Consider the following 18,882-nt stretch of genomic DNA (forward strand, 5'->3'; position numbering starts at 1 on the left):
GCCATTATGGCCATTTGGGGAGTGGACCAGAGGATGGAAAACCTCTCTGTCTCTCCCTCTCTCTGTAACTCTGCCTCTCAAGTAAATAAGTAAATCTTAAAACAAAATTTAAAAAAAAATAAAACCACACTAAGCAACATTAACAAAGAAAAAGAAAGAAGGTAGTAACTGCCTCTCAGGCTGTAGTTTAACTGACATATAACAGAGGTGGAGTAAAGTGTTCCTGGAAGCCAAGAGAGGCTAAATGACTCCAACAGAAACACAGATTATTGTAACACATTATAATAATCAAAATAATTATACTGGTTTTAGAAAGGAATTCTGGTATATATCTTGACTGACAACTATCGTGTCACTGATCAGCAGTGTAAGTGGAAATCCAGAGTAACACAAATCCCTACTGTGAAGATGACGACGGCTGACACTGTGCTTGTTTGCTTTCCACAGATTAACACACGGATTTACCCTGCACAATGACCTAAGAGGCAGTTATTATACCCATTTTACAGATGAAGATGCTGAGGCACAGATCAGGTTAAGTGATTTGTCCAAGGTCACAGAGCTAGTAAGTGGAAGTTGCAGAAACCACTCCAGGTAATCTGGCTCTAGAACTCCTGCTCTTAATGACTACGTGTAAACTGCCCTGAAGAAGCTGAAGTTGCTGATCTCTCATTGAAAACTGAGGTGAGGCTGCTTTTTAAATAATTTTGGTAAATAAACACCTTTTAATTTCAAAATGCCAAGAAATTAATATCTTCATGGTATTCCAACAAGCAATTTATAGGTTTCAGTAAATTTTCATTATTTTCTGGAAGTTTGCTGATAAGACTTTACGGTGCAGTTTACTACGTAATTTGTCTACAAAATACAAGTCTGCATGCTAGTCTGTCTCTGAGTCCTGTGTATTTTTTCTCTGCTGGGGGAGGTCATACGTCAGCACCTACTATACCACACACAGTACTGGGCAGTCAGTCATGTTTGCAGTGAACGAGTTAGGAATTGTTTAACTATTTAACTAGAATTTAACAAAAAGTTTAGTAATTTTGAATTTGCAAAATCATTTGACCCACTTGGCCTTACTGACTATATTGAAGTAAATGTAACAAATTTATCTCTGACCTTAAAACCCTTAAGGCTCAACAATGATTAGTACAGCTTCATTAAGCATAATACTAAAATTAAGCCTGAACAGCCAATTCAGCAAAGAAAACTGGCACTTGACTTCAGAAGAAATTGAAAAATAACTACTCTCTCCAGCTAAGAGAGTTCCAGTAATATGTATTACTGTCAAACACTACTGCACACACATCACTAAATTTGGTTTATGCTCATCAGTACAAGTAAAAACATAACCTTGTAGCCATCATTTTTATTAAAAATGTAAGAAATATCACTGCAGACCCATTTCGGTGTCACAATCTTCCATTTCGTGGTCATGTTTAGAGCTACCATTTAGGAAACCATTGGATGAAGTCTCTCCAACTCCATTGGAGTAGTGCTCTGTTTCCATGTCTACATCATTACTGAAAATGAAAAGACAAACCTAGTTTTAGAAAGATCATACTTGCAGCTTAGTGTAAGATAAATTACTTCTCAACTACTTAACCTACGTATAAACTACCTTCACAAGGCAACAGCAATCTGCAAAAAAGGTATGTAGTTACATCTCAAGTGTACTCAAAGCCATACCCACAGCTGATGCTCCTGGAGCTAAGGAGGAAGACACGTGCTAACTGTGTGGTGGTTTTTGACTTGACACCAACAGGAGAGGGAACACTTTGGCACAACAAGCCTATCCCTGTTCACTATCAGGACTGCCACCCCAGAGCCTGTTGGGCCAGCCTCGCACTGCCCCAACACGTAAATGTCAAATCTCACTCCTAAACACAAACAGATCTCACTCCTGAAGCCCACCTCACCTCCTCCCTGCCCTCATTTTCAACCTGTGTCTGGACCTTTTTTTTCTTGAAGTCTTCCCGTGTTGGCATTTGTGCTCACTACCTCCAAGTACACCTTCTCTCCCAGTACACAACACTTTAGAACCTTCCGTGGTCTCAGCCTCTCCTCCTCCTTAGCACGACAACACCTGCCCCCTCACAGGGTCCCACTGGAGATGATGCTCAGTGTTGCCTCATAACTTTATACGTGGGTCGCCTCACATCATCTCGAATCTTCACTGTGTACTGAGGAGGATCAGTCTGCCACCTGGACATCTTTTCCATGTAGGTCCTTCCGAACCATCCACACACTCTTTTAAGGAACAATAAATACCTAATCTTTTTCATTTCCTCCAATTAACTAGGCAATGACTACACAACCCAGAAGTAAACAATTATGAAAATTTCAGAATTGTTTAAATAAAACAACCTTTCTTATTACAAAGAATATAAATTTGTTTTTAAAAAAAGCGATACAGATATAACCACTAGTTGACATCTTGGGATAAGGGTGTGCATATGGATTGTGTGCATGTATGTTCTCCTGTTGGTAAAATCTTTAAGATAAACAGACGTAGAGATCTGGGCAGAAGGAGGCGAGGGCCCTGGTGCTCCAGACCAGACCTAGTCAGAAGAGCTCATTAAATATCTTGACAAACTTTGACAATTCATAAAAAAAAACTTTAAAAAGAATGCTTAATTTCACGAAAATCCTTATCATCATGGCTTTCAGTGGTTTTAATAATGTAGTAAGCTCCCCAACCCTTTTTATCGGACAATTCTGTTTTATATTTGTGAGATATTCACTCACTCAACACACATCTCAGAGCTCCAGGTCAGGTGAGGAATTTATGAAACCCTCTGCCCTCTGGTACAAACAGCTACAGAAAGCCAACCACATTTTATCACAGCATAATCATGATCAGGACTATGTTCAGAGTTCATCGCAAGGAGTGATACAACATTTGGAGGGGATGTAAAATCGAGGAGAATGTTCTGGAAGAGGTGACACCTGAACTTGAGTTTTGCAGTTTAAACAGAGGTTATGATGGAGGGGAGAAGAGCACTTCAGATGGTGGAAGCACAAGGTTTGCAAGTCAGAGATCCTGGGAAGAAATCCCAGCTCTGCAACTCAAGGACCTACTCATGACTGACCTTGAAAAATGCCATGTATTTTCTGGTATTCAGCCCACATCTGTAAAATGGCTTCAGCAGTTAACCCCACCTTCACCTGCTTCACAATCCACAACCCGGCAATGAAAGCCACTACAGCTACGAACAACTGTCACAGGTTCCCGGGTCCAAAGCTGACTCCTTCCAGGTCTGTCCTGTGCACAGGGAGGCTGCTATGCCATCAACTTCTGTTAGGCTTGCTTTCCTGAACTCAGGAAATCATAGGGCTATGGAGCAACTTTCTGCCATAGCAGCACGAGAGAAATTCACAAATTGAGGGCATTCGTCACATCAAACAAGGGTAGAATCCATTGTCAATGATAAAGTGCCAATTATAAAGTACGGAGACTAACTTCTAACGTTCGCATTCCTAGTTTTTTACTACAGATTTTAACTTCACATTTCCCAATGTCAGCTCTACTGTGACAGGTAACGCTGACCTCCCCAGTAAAAGATGAGTCTCTTTTCACGCTGTCCCAGGCTCCTCCTGCGGCACTCCAGTGTAACCCATTCCTTTTGTAAATTTTTGTCATGTGTTAGAGGGGCTGGTGCTGTGGCATAGTAGGTAAATTTTTGTCATGTGTGATTGATAACCCAGAAATCTTGATTAATCTCTAAATTTTCAAATCTGGATTGTGCTGGACAGACTCCTTTCTGCAGAATCATGCTTCCACTAAAATTCCACACTAAGGGGTCAGGGTTGTGGCCCAGCATGCCATATGCCACTCAAGTCCCGGCTGCTCCTCTTCCGATCCAGCTCTCTGCTAATGCACCTGGGATGGCAGCAGACGATGGCCCAAGTGTTTGGGCCCCTGCCAGCCACATGGGAGACCCAGATGAGTTCCAGGCTCCTGGCTTCGAGCTGGCCTAGCCTTGGCAGTTGCCACCATTTCAGGTGTGAAACAGCAGGTAGAAGATCTCTTTCTCTTTTATTCCTTTTCTCTCTGCAACTCTGTATTTCAAATAAATAAATGAATCTTAAAAACAATTCCACACTAAAAGTTAGGTTATTGATACGTCAATGAGAAAATGGCACACTGAACACTGCCCGAGAATGCTTGTGGCCACTGGTTCATCTTGCAGGGTCACACTGGCTCAGACGCTGGCTGACTGCCCAAGCTGAATGGAGAACTTGCTCTTGCACAGGAGGATTCAGTTTAAATGACCACACGTCACCAACTTCTGGGCTTCATGAGTCCTAAGCCCGAGTCTGTCAAGGCTCAGAGCACACTGAGACGGATCTGCTCTCCAACTCCTGGCAGGCAGCAGGTCCTCACTCTCCGATGCTAAAGGCTGCTCAGCAGCCCAGCCGTGCCATCACGCAAGCTCCGGAATGACATGCTTTCTGAAAGGGTTCTCTGTGAAGTGATTCTGAATTCAGCACATTCTCTACATCAAAACACCGCACCCAGAAAAACACAGTTGTCGCAGTATGTTAACACTAGAGGTTAAACAGGTGTGAATCAGCATGACTGAACATGAAGACAACAAACGGCATTAGCGATCATCTATATAGATCTGCGGTGGGTGGGTGGGAAGACGAGGCAGAGAGCCCTCGATTTGTCCTTACACCTTAAGAGGGCGGCAGAGGAAGGAGGAGGAGCTAAGCGCTCCAGAGCACCTGGAAGACTGAACGCTCTGAGGACCGGAGTCCCTACCCTTCATGTTCTCTAGGAGCTTGGGAACTCCCAGACCCCAATTCTAGATCATAGGACTGAGATCCATTCTGAATTATGAACAATGATGACACCAAAGCTAGGATGCAAGCGCAGGGGAAGTCACGTACCTGGTGAAGTTATTAAGTTGTTGTGACCTTGACATATTTATACTGTTCAGTTCTGGGACATTCAAACTGGATGACTGGTGTTTACTATGGCAGTACGACTGATGTGCTTTATTCGATAGGACACCATTACTACAACTTTCAAAACCTGAAAAAATGGGAAAAATATCACATAGAAAAAAAGACTAGATAATTTCCCCATATTTTGGTTTTTCATTTCAGACTTTTAAAATGTCAGAGACACTGGACAACTCAAATAGCAAACAGATTATGTCTTTGAAAAGACACTAGAGCACTGAACTGTGAACTGTAATTATTACCTCCTCTAACATTTATTGAAGACTTAATTTAATCTTCACAGTGGCCCTCTGAGGGCAGCAGTCCTGTCTCTCTTAATGACAGGGATACGTTCTGAGCAAACATGGAAACGTTATCATCCTGAATCCTGTAGCAAGTGTAACACAAAGTTAGGCATGTGTGTGTCTGAGCGCGGCAAAGGCGCAGCAGAAATACTCCAAGGGCACCGTCACAGTCTCAGGGGCCACCACTGCATCTACCCTCTGTCTTGACAGGCAGGTCTGTGACACGTGACTTGTCACCACCATGCTCATTTTACATAGGAACACACGGGGGCTCGGAATTCCCCCCAGCCTGAAGTGATCGCACACTGTTCCCGATGGGTGCGGCTAAGCACACAGGCACGGGAATCAGGCTGCTGGTGTGTATACCCTACCAACTGGGAGAAAAAAGTCTGACTTGCTAAACCCAGAATGGAACAGCCACGCCAGGAGAAAGAAAACTTAGAAGGATCAGAATAAACCTGCACAAGGGGTCTCACGGAAGCCAAGGAACGAGAATGTTTTAATTAAGAGAACATCGAAAGCCACAGAAAACAAGACTGATGGAGTTAAAGAAACCAGGAGATAATGGACAGGGCGGGGGGCAGACCCGCAACAGTCTGGGTGGGAAGAGCCCGGAGAGGCTGAGAAGCCGCCAGCTGGCTCTGGTTCAGTGGCAGGGAATGACCCGAGTCACAGGCGGGTCACCTGCACATGTGAATGTTCATAAAACCCAAGACTGCCTTCGCATGACCCAACACACAAGATTCCGTCTAGGGACAACTCACTCGGAATGTCGCCCTCGTTATGAAGATCTGCTAATAAGCTATTCTCAGAAAGAGCTGTCTCTTAAGTGAGTTCCTGGTACTGGGAACACTTGAATCTGAACCTTCAGGTCTTCACCCACAACTTCTTGAGATCAAGCACACACAAATGCTAAACAGCTACACAAAAAATGTCAGAAAAAAACACAACATTGGTTCAAAATAATAAAAGGTAAAAATGTAAAGGGAACATTGTAAGATTCAATCTCACCAGAAAAATGTGCAGTACTTCCTTTGCCTGACGCTAAACTGTGGATATTCATTCCGTGGTTGGGGCTCACACTTGGGCTACTAAAGGGTCGAGGACTGACAGGGTAACTGTCTTGAGATTTTGGACTTCGGCCTCCCAAACACCGTACTTCACTATCCGTGCCATTCACCATTTCTATAAACTGACGCACTCTGAAAGAGAAAAAAACTCAGACATAATCTTCCAATAGCCTTTAGTTTATTCATTAACAACAGATTTCTCAAAGTACTGAAAACATCTGTACTATCAATAAGTTTGGTTATTAGATAACAAGTTAAAACTCATATTAGACTGTTCAAAATTTTCCAGAAAAAATTTTTTGAATATAATGCAAAAGAGAGAGTAATATCATCTCCTTTAATGAAGTTTTAATAGAAACTTTTTAAGAAAGTTAAAATCTACCCATATCTATAATAAACAAAATTAAAACAGATCCATTTCTTGCCTAAAAGTAACAAACACAATATTATCTGTGGAGCAGACATTTAGTCTAGTGGTGAAGATCCCCGTATCCCACAACAAAGCGCCTAGGTTTGAGTTCCAGCCCTAGTTCCCAAAACAGCTTCCTGGGAGGCAGCTGTGATCACGAGCAATTGAATCCCTGCCACCCATGTGGGAGACCTGCATTGTGTTCCTGGCTCCCACCTGGGGCCAACACAAGCATTTGGGGAATAAACCAGCAGACAGGGAGCTCATTTGCTCTCTGCCTCTCAACCTCTCAAATTTAAAAAAAAAGTGTGTGAGGGGAGGGGCAAGTGTTAGCAAATCAACCAATGCCTAAGAAGATGATTTCATGCACACTACATCCACACAGCACCGCCTTCTCACTCTTCCTCATCCCATTCCCAATCTCAACCAAAATGATTGAACTCATTGAAACTTACTCATTTAAACCAGACAGTTCTGTTATGAATTACAAAGAATTTCTGAGTTGAAATCTGAAGCTCAATAACATGATTAAAAACAAAGATTTATTACATCAATAAAAAAATGCCACAATGGGTTGACTATTACCAAAAAAAACCACAAAAACGCAGCTAAGTGTTGGCGAGGATGTGGAGAAACTGGAGCTCTTGCGCGTGGCTGGCGGAAGCGTAAAACGCTGCAGCCGCTGAGGGAAACACTGTGGCAGCTCTTCACAGTATGGAAGTCACCAGGAGCCCCAGTGCCTCCTCTCCCGAGCACACAACCAGAACTGAGAGCCGGGGCTAGAACGGGCGTTTCAATGACCACACTCACAGCAGAAACAGTCACGAGAGCCAAGAGGCAGAAGGAATACAAGCTGTTATCCATCACAGGACGGAGAGTGAACCAAACCCAGCATATACGTACAGCGGACTGTTAACAAGCCTTTTTAAACAAGGACATTCTGACACATCCACACCATGGATGTGTTGAGGACACTACTCTAAGTGAACAAGCACACAAAATGACACACCAGGCATGATTCTACTCACATGAGACACCTGGAATTGTCCAATTTATAGACACAAAGTGGAATGTGCTTGTCAAGGGCTGAGAAGAGGGGGGTGGGGAGTTCCTGCTCCGGGGGTACAGTTTCAGGTCACACACAGCACAGGATGTCTTCTGCTTACTGTCCTTACCACATACCCTTTTGTTATAACCTGATATTCACATGCGCTATGTTACAACTCTGTAAATATCTGAACCAAGGTAAAATTAAAAGCTGTGAAGCCACCAAAGTGACTTAATTATAACATCTATGTAATAAGACACACATACAATAAATATTAAACTCACTTTAATGTGAAAAGGAGATTAGGATTTCTTTCAAGTAAACTTGGGTACAACTGTTGTGTCGTTTCGATGGCTTCTCCCATTCTTCCTGCTAACACCAATTTCTGAATTCCTATTCAGAAAAAGCAAAAAATTAACTTTCATAAAAGTAGAAACAAACTTAGTAGATCCTCAGAAAATATGAGTCAGTAAAAAAACTTCAACATAAATTACTGGATTTAATTTCTATTTCTTTTTCTAAAATCACAGATTTCATTAGGAAATCCAGGAAAAATTTCAGGTGTATTTAAAAAATTCTAACAAGTACCACAAACCATTTTTTTTTTTAAAATCACAAACATACAAATAACACAGGAAACACAGCTAATAAGCAACACTAAGGTTTCAAACACTAAATCCAGTACATTTCTAATTCTTCTAGGAAGATCTCAACTTGACACCCCTGGAGCACTCACGGTGTGTCAGATGTTTGTTAAATTAGACGGTGAGGCTACAATATGAGTAAGTGACCACCTCTGTTCCACAGAGCACGTTAAGGTAGTGAGAAAGACAAGTACGCAATTAGCTACAACACGATGTAATCAATGTTATTAGAGCAATCTGACCCAGTAACAAGCTGTCTTCCAGCCATCATGATTTCACCCACCCCTACACTTCTGTCAAGTGACACCCACCCTCATGGGCTCACAGCACGGAATCAGGATGAGTCACTCTGGGCCAGGCATCACGCAGACTTGCCCTTGTTACAACAGGCCTTCCAGCTTTGGCTACAAAGGCCAGCACTAGAACCTAAGCATAAATACTCTATGATCAGTAATTTAAATCTGAAGATATCTAACCTCTTTCACACATTATCTGCATTCTTCAACCAGGATTACTTTACTCTTCACCCAAACCCTTTTTATTAAGTGTTGATTTTCTGACAGCTTAAGCCTTTAAGAAAAATACTATAAAGACATTTCTCCAAAATTTTTCTCTCCACATTTATAACTTAGTCCTACGTGAATTTAAAAAACAATCTTTAAAAATATCATGAAAGTAAACTGTAGAGGCATTCTCTGAAATCAATACATCTGAACATTTCCAAATTTAAAAAAATAAAACTTCTAAAAATTAAAGAAAACCTATAATCTGCAAACAATTGTTAGCCATGCACCAGGGTCCTTACTTTGTCTGTTCTTAATGGAAGCTAATTCTTCTAGAACAGTCTGGTCTGTAGATCTGGCAAAGGCCTCTGCTGTGGCACAGTACCCATGGTGGACTAGATAGGACGAAACCATTCTTAACATAAAAGAAGAAACACACGTCTTTTAGTCAAGAGAATACACACTTCATTCTATGATCTATATGGACACAGACTAATTTGGTGTGACAAAACCAATGCACTTTGAAGAACCTCAAATACAAAGTGGGAAGGAATCATTTTGTTCATCATGTGGTATTTCCAAAACAAAAAGTAACAATAATTCTAACTACCACATTACCAGAGAACCAGGTGCACTGAAGACCCTTCTCTGATCTCAAGGTCCCTTCCTATTTATTTCCCATCTCACTATTCAATCTTTCTATACTGTTTCACCTTTATTGGATGACTATCTTAGTAATATGCTGGCATTTTGTAAATAATCAACTCGAAATAGCAGAGTCACTCTAGGCATTTCAGAACACAATAGTTAAATGAGATAGGTGAACTCAAAGAATCTTCTAGAACAAAGCCTACAAGGACAATAATAATCAATGCAGAGTGAGCCTTTCTTAGGAGATTAACTCCTCAATACGATTTAGACACAACTCATCTCTTGGAGAATACATGTATTTTTTTTTAAAAACCACCAATGAGGCCAAAACACAGATTAACACACACCTACAAAGTGTAGTTAGAAAAACTGGAGATCCAACAAGAGCAACCCAGATAGCCAATATCTGCAAACATGTTCACTACCAAGGGCCACGCAGAAACATCGGGAGGCAGTGGTTCACCAGGAGGGGAAACCAGGGAAAAAGGAGTCAAAATCTCAGATTTTACTTCAAATTAACTTAAGAAAGAGCGATATTTTAGGAAGACCTCTCACAAGGTCACGGTGACCATCAATTTTGTGAAGAATGGGGTTGCAGGGTCCCAAGCTCTAAGACTAAGAAGAAATGTCTCCTCCGCCAAGACGCTTAGGGAGCAGCCATTTCCAGAGCATTAAGGGAATGTGGCCCCAGAGCCGCAACCAGCCTAGGTCCAGCACACGGAGACTCCGGGGCCCTGCAGTGGACTGTCTACTCTTCCAACTGTGTGGACAGACTCCGGGGTCCAGGCTCTGTAACATGAGCGATGATGGCTCTAGGAAGAAGTGTGCTGTCAGAGTGATCCTTGTCTCCCAATCACCAACTCCTCCCAAAATAGACACAGAATAGTATACTCGAATTTTAAATTCAGCAATGTTCAAAGCACACCTTGGCAAGATCGTGTTAGACTGACAGTATCTGAAAGTCTTTTACTGTTTCCATGGCTTAGTCCATGATAGTGAAGATGATTTTTTGAATGCGATGCTATTTCATTTTAACTCTGTACTGTTTCAAGCTTCGAGAGAGACTGTTTAGAACTAGAAGTATCCAGGTGTTATCTCCAGCCTTTCAGCACAGACACAGTCTAGGAGTCCTATTTTCCTGCTAAACTTCCTTTAGTTAGTTACGCTTCCTAGTCAAACAGGCTGGAAAGTGTGGGCAAAGCAGAAAGGGAGCTAACTGCATTGTGCAGCCTCTGCATCTGACACCGTGCCTGCGCATCCTCCACCGCTGTCAGCAGGCAGCTCTCGGCGTCGATGCCGCACGGAGGAATCCTCACCACAATCCTCACCAAGGCTCCCTGGTCTCAGGCCACTGCGATTTTTCTAAACGTCTAACAACAGCACGGACAAGGTTAGGAGCATAATGATTAATTAGTAAGACTTTTTAAGAATTCTCTAGGGGCCGGTGCTGTGGTATAGTGGGTGAGGCCGCCGCCTGCAGTGCTGGCATCCCATATGGGCACTGGTTCAATCCCGGCTGCTCCACTTTCAGTCCAGCTCTCTGCTGTGGCTGGGAGGGCAGTGAAAGATGGCCAAAATCCTTGGGCCCCTGCACACGTGTGGGAAACTCAGGAGAAGCTCTGGCTTCGGATCAGCACAGCTCCAACCGCTGCAGCTATCTGCAGAATGAACCAGCGGATGGAAGACCTCTCTCTGCCTCTGCCTCTCTGTAACTCTGCCTTTCAAACAAATAAATAAATAAAAATAAATAAATAAATAAATAAAGCATCTAAAAAGAATTCCCTAAACTGGAGGCTTCTGGTCAGATTTTCCTGTTCACAACAGGAGCAATTATAATCTCCCTGAATCTAAATGCTGACAACAAGTATTTGGCAGAAATCGGGGAGGGGAGCACTAGTAAATAGAAATGGCTGATACAACGACAGTAACCTAAGCACTGTTACAAGGCAGAGTCCTGAGATAGGAAATGTATATGACATTTGTATTCCAATTTTGATACTTATTCCTACAAAGCAAAAATTGCTGTCCCCATAAAGAGGTGAACTACTTGAACTACATATCCAAAAACTACAGACCCTGAACTATAAAATCTAGATTCTCCATGAAACTATCTTTTGAACACTACTAAAAGCCAGCGCTTTGGCACAGCAGGTTAAAGCCCTGGCCTGAAGCATCAGCATCCCACATGGGCGCCGGTTCTAGTCCCGGCTGCTCCTCTTCTGATTCAGCTCTCTGCTACGACCTGGGAAAGCAGTGGAAGATGGCCCAAGTCCTTGGGCCCCTGCACTCACGTGGGAGGCCCGGAAGAAGCTCCTGGCTCCTGACTTTGAATTGGATCGGCTCAGCTCCGGCTGCTGTGACCATCTGGGGAGTGAACCAGCAGATGGAAGACCTCTCTCTGTCTCTACCTCTCTCTGTAACTCTTTCAAATAAATAAAATAAATCTTTAAAAAAATAATAGGGGCAGCGCTGCAGCTCACTTGGCTAATCCTCCGCCTGCGGCGCCAGCACCCCAGGTTCTAGTCCCGGTTGGGGCACCAGATTCTGTCACGGTTGCTCCTCTTATAGTCCAGCTCTCTGCTGTGGCCCGGGAAGGCAGTGGAGGATGGCCCAAGTGCTTGGGCCCTGCACCCGCATGGGAGACAAGGAGGAAGCACCTGGCTCCTGGCTTCAGATCAGCGCGGTGTGCCAGCCATAGCGGCCATTTGAGGGGTGAACTAACGGAAGGAAGACCTTTTTCTCTGCCTCTCCCTCTCGCACTAACTTTGCCTGTCCAAAAAGAAAAATAATAATAATAAAATAAAGGCTATACCAATCACTAAACCCTATTACTAAGGAGAATGAGTGAATCAAACTAGCCTAAGTAAATCTACTGTTACTTTTTTTTTTTTAAGAGATTTATTTATTTACTTAAAGTCAAAGTTACAGAGAGAGAGGAGAGGCAGAGAGAGATAGAGAGGTCTTCCACCCACTGGTTCACTCCCCAATTGGCTGCAACAGCTGGAGCTGCGCGGATCCAAAGCCAGGAGCCAGGAGCCAGGAGCTTCCTCCAGGTCTCCCACGTGGGTGCAGGGGCCCAAGGACTTGGGCCATCTTCCTCTGCTTTCCCAGGCCACAGCAGAGAGCTGGATTGGAAGTGGGGCAGCCAGGACCCGAACCAGTGCCCACAAGGGATGCCGGCACTGCAGGCAGCGGCTTTACCTGTGACACCCCAGCACCAGCCCCTCTACTGTCACTTTTATTTCCTCCATCAAATTAACTGAGTCAGACTGAAATGCAATTCTGATTGTGTGGTTAAATCAAACATTATTTTTAACTTTCATTAAATAGGTAAAATATTTTTCTTCAGAGATTAAAATAAAATCAATTATATATTAGAATTATTAGGATATAAATTAGAAGATTAAAAAGCTTTCATGGTTACCAAGAGAGTATGTGTCTCACAGAAAGAGAATTGCAACAGCAATTCGGATTTCTGCAGCCTTACTTTTGTATCATGGTCTGCCACTCCCCTTCTCGGTCCCCGACGGGAAACCGGTCCATCTGCGCCTGTATTTTGGTTCTCCACTCTCGCATGTAGTCTTCTATATCAAACACAAAAGGATGCTGTCCAAAATTGGCATCAACGACTTCTCCTGGCGTCTGAAGTCCCACAGTGGGATACAAATTTGGCTGCAAGACAAAACATTTCATTAAATATCTATTCATTTAATGGACTAATTCTTCTAATGATAATTTTTTAAGACTGGAACCCCAATCTACTTCATGAATAGTTTAACAGCTCAATTAAAATATCAGTAAAGGAAGACCACACAATGAAACTACAGGAGATTTCAGCTGAATGATACCAGCTCCTGGGGCTGGCATTGTGGTGCAGCAGGATGGGCCACAGGCATCCCATTTGGGAGCACAGACTCGGATCCAAACTACTCTGCTATACATCCAGCTTCCTGTTGATTCTTCTGGGAACACGGTGGATGAAGGCCCAAGTGGCCACAGCCCTGTCAAACATGTGGGAGATCTGGATGGAGTTCCTGGCTCCTGGCTTGGGCATGGCCCAGCCTGGCAATTGCGGCCATTTGAGGAGTGAACTAGCAGAGGGAAGACCTCTCCCACTTTCCCTCTCTGTCACTATGCCTTTCAAACAATAACTTTTTTTAGTTTAATTATACTTCCTACAATCTATAATAAGAAAAAAAAACTTGACCAACTTTAAAAGAAACATTTAAACCATCTTTTTTTAACTGATACAGAAATATTGCACTGTACACACACCATGCGCATATATATATATATAAAAGATTTATTTATTAGAAAGTCAGAGTTACAGAGAGAGAGAAGAGGCAGAGAGAGAGAGAGAGAGAGAGAGAGGTCTTCCATCCAATGGTTCACTCCCCAATTGGCCATAACGGTCAGAGCTGCACCAATCCAAAGCCAGGAGCCAGGAGCTTCTTCTGGGTCTCCCAAGTGGGTGCAGGGGTCCAAGGACTTGGGCCATCTTCTACTGCTTTCCCAGGCCATAGCAGAGAGCTGGATTGGAAGTGGAGCAGCCAAGTCTCGAACCAGTGCCCATATGGAATGCTGGTGCTTCAGGCCAGGGTGTTAACCCGCTGCACCACAATGCCGGCTCTCACACCATGTATACACTAGAACCTCTAACAGGGGCCTTGTGGTACAACATGTTAAGCTGCAGCTTGTCACACTGGCATCTCATAGCACAGCACTGGTTCGAGTCCCTGCTGTGGTGCTTCCAACCCAGCTAACAACGTGCCTGGGAAGCCAGCAGACAATGGCCCAAGTACTTGGTCCCCTGCCACCCATGTGAGAAACCAGGATGTATTCTGCTCCTGGCCTTAGCCTGGCCCAGCCCTGGCTGTGGAGAGTGACCCAGAGTGGATAGAGAATCTCTCTACCTTTCAAGTAAATGAATACACAACTAAATCTTTAAAAAAAAAAGTCAAACAGTAGTTGCAGAGACTCAAACACGAACACACATTAAAATTGGTTGCCACAGAAGTACAACTCCAGCTAGGCAGGTAGTGTTTTACACTCACTGCTTTCATTTCCTTGGACCTTTAGGATGCCTTGTCTTTACAAAGGGGAAGTGCTGAGAACTAACTCTAAGCAACACGCAGGCCCATGAAGGGGTTCTTCGTATTTTAAGGGAGGAAATGGGTGAATCTGACTAATCAAATTCAGGAATATTCCAGGATTTCAAGGCTACACAATCAAGTGTAAAAGGTGGTAAGTCCAAGGACACAAAAACACAAGTGTCCGTCCCTTGGCTCTGTCACTAACTGGCAGCTACACTGAGGGGTGTCTGCTCAGCACCAGGTTCAGTCCCGTGAGGTGACCATCATTTCCATCACAGAGACACAGAAACTGATGAGTAGGGCTAAATAACTTGTTCATGACCATTCTGCTAACAAGTGTCAGAGACGAAACACAGGTTTGTCTGCGACCAAATCCAAGGTTTTCTTCCTAAAACTCTAAATCCTACTACATCTTCGTTCACTGTATTTAGTCCTTATTTCTTTAGTAGTTATCAGAAGCATCTTCATCACAAAACAAGTTTCTGATCAGAGGGGATAATTTGTATGTACATGAAAATGATGCTCAGATTCCACAGCAAGTAGCTAACAACTGTTCATTCAAGCGACACAAACCAGAAATAAAACAGTTTCAAAATATCAAAAATTAATAAATCCCTACTCAATTATGGAAGTAAGTGGTTAAAGTATACAAATGTGCCAATTCTTAATAATCAATAGAGCACTAAAGAATTTTATGCCAAAAATCTACTCCCCGACGCGAACACTGAGCCCTAACAACGCAGAAGCATGCAGCCTGCTGACAGCACCACAGAGGAGGAAAACCAGGGCTCTGCCGCTCGCACAGTACTGTTACTAACATACACTACAGAATTAAGAGCCAATTCAAAAACAACAATGTACAAAGACAAAAAGATATCAACCGAGCAAAAAACAAGTCTGTGCATTAAGCAGAGTTTTTAATTCTGACACTCAGGATCATTTAAATACAGATGTGTTTAAAATAATCTGCTGGGACTGGCGTCATAGAGCTGCGGGTTACACCGTCACCTGTGACACTGGGACCCCCTACCAGAATGCTGATGGCGGACCCGGTTGCTAGCTGCTGGGATCATTCAGAGAGTGAATCAGCAGTTGCAAGATCTCTGTTTCTCCCTCTCTCTGTAACTGTGCCTTTGAAATAAATAAATCTTTAAAAAATAAAAGTTCCACAGAAGTTTAAGCTTCGCAGTGGCAGGACCCAAATAAGCTTCCTAGAAAACAATTTTTTGACAGTTTACCTCATTCAGTTTTTTAAGATGCAAACTAAAACAAGAAGGGCTTGCTGTTTTGTTTTGTTTTTTGGTATATCAGATTTAATATTTCAAGGAGACATAAAACCCAATGTAGAAGGGGCAGGCACTGTGGTACAGAGGGTTAAAACACCACCTGTAAAGCCAGCATCCCATATGGGTGCCTCACAGCCACTCCCTGGGGCCCGCTGGAGGGTGAACCAGTGGATGGAAGATTGATCTCTCTGTAACTCTGCTTTTCAAATAAACAAATAAATCTTTGAAAAAACAAAACCTATGTAGATAAGGGTTGAAAAAATAAACACTCTCGTCTACTATAAATAGCAAGGTAAACTGATGTAACCTTTTAAGAAAAAAATTGAGAAGCTCTATTAAAATTAACAAAGCATTTCACTTATAACAGTTAATCCCAGAGCCAGCGCTGCGGCATAATGGGTAAAGCCACCACCTGCAGTGCCAGCATCCCATATGGACACCGGTTTGAGTCCTGGCTCCTCCACTTCCGATCCTGCTCTCTGCTGTGGCCTGGGAAAGCAGAGGAGGATGGCCCAAGCCCTTGGGCCCTGCACCGACGTGGGAGACCCAGAGGAGGCTGAGTCCTTGGCTCCTGTACCTGCATGGGAGATCCCAAGGGAGCTCCTGGCTCCTGGTTACGGATCGGCGCAGCTCTGGCTGCTGCAGCCATCTGGGGAGTGAACCAAAGGATGGAAGACCTCTCTCTCTCTGCCTCTGCTTCTCTGTAACTGTGCCTTTCAAATAAATACATAAATCTTAAAAAAAAGTTAATCCTACAGAAAAAAATTAATATATACAAAGATATATGACCTGTAGATTTATTTATGACCAAAACAAACAAAAAAGAATGCTTGCACATAGGTGATACTCTATCAAACTCATCAAAATTCAGATTCTAATAATATGAATCAATATTTTAAATCTAAGAAAAACATTACTGACAGACCATAGATTCTTTTTTTTTTTTTGGAGGCCACATTCACACTACTTTTATTAGTTTATCATTTTTTTAAATTAAATTTAATTTTTTTTTAAACTTTTATTTAATGAATATAAATTTCCAGTGTACAGCTTATGGATTACAATGGCTCCCCCCCCCCCATAACTTCCCTCCCACCCGCAACCCTCCCCTCTCCCGCTCCCTCTCCCCTTCCATTTGCATCAAGATTCATTTTCAATTCTCTTTATATACAGAAGATCAATTTAGTATAAAGATTTCAACAGTTTGCACCCACATAGAAACACAAAGTGAAACATACTGTTTGAGTACTAGTTATAGCATTAAATCACAATGTACAGCACATTAAGGACAGAGATCCCACATGAGGAGCAACTGCACAGTGGCTCCTGTTGTTGACCCAACAAATTGACACTCTAGTTTATGGCGCCAGTAACCATCCTAGGCTGTCGTCATGAGTTGCCAAGGCTATGGAAGCCTTCCAAGTTTGCCGACTCTGATCATATTTAGACAAGGTCATAAAAGACAGAGGATAGTAACCAATGATCCTAAGAGTGGCATTTACCAGGTTTGAACAATTATACAGCATTAAGTGGGGAAAAGGACCATCAGTACACACATGTTGGGAGTAGAGCCATTGGTGGTAGAGTAGAGGTTATGATTACAAAGGAATGAGGCCCAAGTGCACTAGACAGGGCCTAGAACAAAGGACAGAGTCATTATTAGAGGAGCTAAGAAAGGTGCTGTCTAAGCTACAATTAAGTTTTCTGATTGAGAGGCAAATAGAACCTGATAGAAGGGGCTTGATAATAATCTGGTGGGCTTTAGGCCTTGTAAATTCAGAGGCCCAGACCTATCTATCTCTTCACATGGGGTATATCCTTAGGGAGGTGTGAACCTCCTAGGGGAAGGCACTCTGTTGACTTTCATTACTTGGCTGGCCTGGGAGGAGAGCTGGCCAGGTAAAGGCAGGTGGCATCTCTAACAAGAAATTTACAGTTCTGCCTTCAATGTTGCTGACCCTACTTGACCATCCCCTCAGCTGCAGGGGTCACTTTGGAAGTTGGGCTGAGTGAAGGGCTTTTCAGCTTAGAGCCAATAAGATCTGTGGCTCTGACCTGGGCATCCTTCGACTCCAGGGCAGGTCCATTTCCAGTGATCCAACTCTTGGCAGAGCTGCCAGGGCTCTTCACAAGCTGACTTCTGCTGAAGCCCAGGCTTACCACTTTGAAAGCCACTGCAGTGGACTGGCCTGTTGGGTCTCCTTGAGGGCAGATCACTGTACAGATCAGCCATTAATAGGCCTGCCACCCATTGCTTCTGATGCCGAGCTTTCTTTTCCTCCTGGTTTGTGTTAAAGCAGACCAGAGGATGCAAGTCAAGGGAGTGCCCAAGTCCCATCTCTAATCTTCGGTGGCCTGAACTACAAGTCTATAGTCACAGGCATGTTCTGTAGTAGTTTTTCTAAGGTAGACAATGCCCATGAGGAAAATTATATTCTCACTTTAAAACTTTCTTTCCCTTTGGTCTGAAAGGGAAGTTTTTTCTACTTACTGTATACTTCGCTGATGGCGAAGTGAATCTAGCTATGAGATTATTATTTAAGTTCTTATTTTGGCTATGCTATTACAGAAAAATGTTAGCCATCTCTTTTATAAGGTCTAAAGATTAAATTGTGCATCCTACAGATTCCTTCATAATAGAATTAGTTTCCTACCTTGAAGAGAATAGAGAAATGAAAGAACTAGTTGGGCTTAGAATAGAGAAATGAGGGAGCAAGTCCTAGATCGCTTGCTGACAATAGCAATATCACATGAATACTTAGCAAACCGTTTCAACCATTAGATAACAACTTAAGAAAACATTTACCAGAAGGTCCAATGCCTTCTATAAATTTTAAGAATCATGTATTTGAAAACACCTCTTAAATATCTAACATGGTGTAGTTTGTTTAGCCAGTAAACTTAAGCACAACCATCTAAAATG

At 42.9% G+C, this 18,882-nt stretch overlaps 1 protein-coding gene across 1 annotated transcript in view; it reads right to left on the reverse strand.

Moving 5' to 3' along the window:
- Nucleotides 1–18,882, reverse strand: part of RANBP9 (RAN binding protein 9) — a 103,067-nt gene that overhangs the window by 10,843 nt on the left and 73,342 nt on the right. The window contains exons 6-11 of the mRNA XM_062184665.1: nucleotides 13,068–13,252; nucleotides 9,232–9,344; nucleotides 8,067–8,175; nucleotides 6,267–6,457; nucleotides 4,897–5,041; nucleotides 1,402–1,523 (exon numbers count right to left, since the gene is read on the reverse strand). Of these exons, the coding sequence (XP_062040649.1) occupies nucleotides 1,402–1,523; nucleotides 4,897–5,041; nucleotides 6,267–6,457; nucleotides 8,067–8,175; nucleotides 9,232–9,344; nucleotides 13,068–13,252 (865 nt within the window). The remainder of the gene's footprint in view (nucleotides 1–1,401; nucleotides 1,524–4,896; nucleotides 5,042–6,266; nucleotides 6,458–8,066; nucleotides 8,176–9,231; nucleotides 9,345–13,067; nucleotides 13,253–18,882) is intronic.

The sequence above is a fragment of the Lepus europaeus genome, chromosome 3, assembly GCF_033115175.1.
Source record: "Lepus europaeus isolate LE1 chromosome 3, mLepTim1.pri, whole genome shotgun sequence".
Classification (NCBI taxonomy): domain Eukaryota; kingdom Metazoa; phylum Chordata; class Mammalia; order Lagomorpha; family Leporidae; genus Lepus; species Lepus europaeus.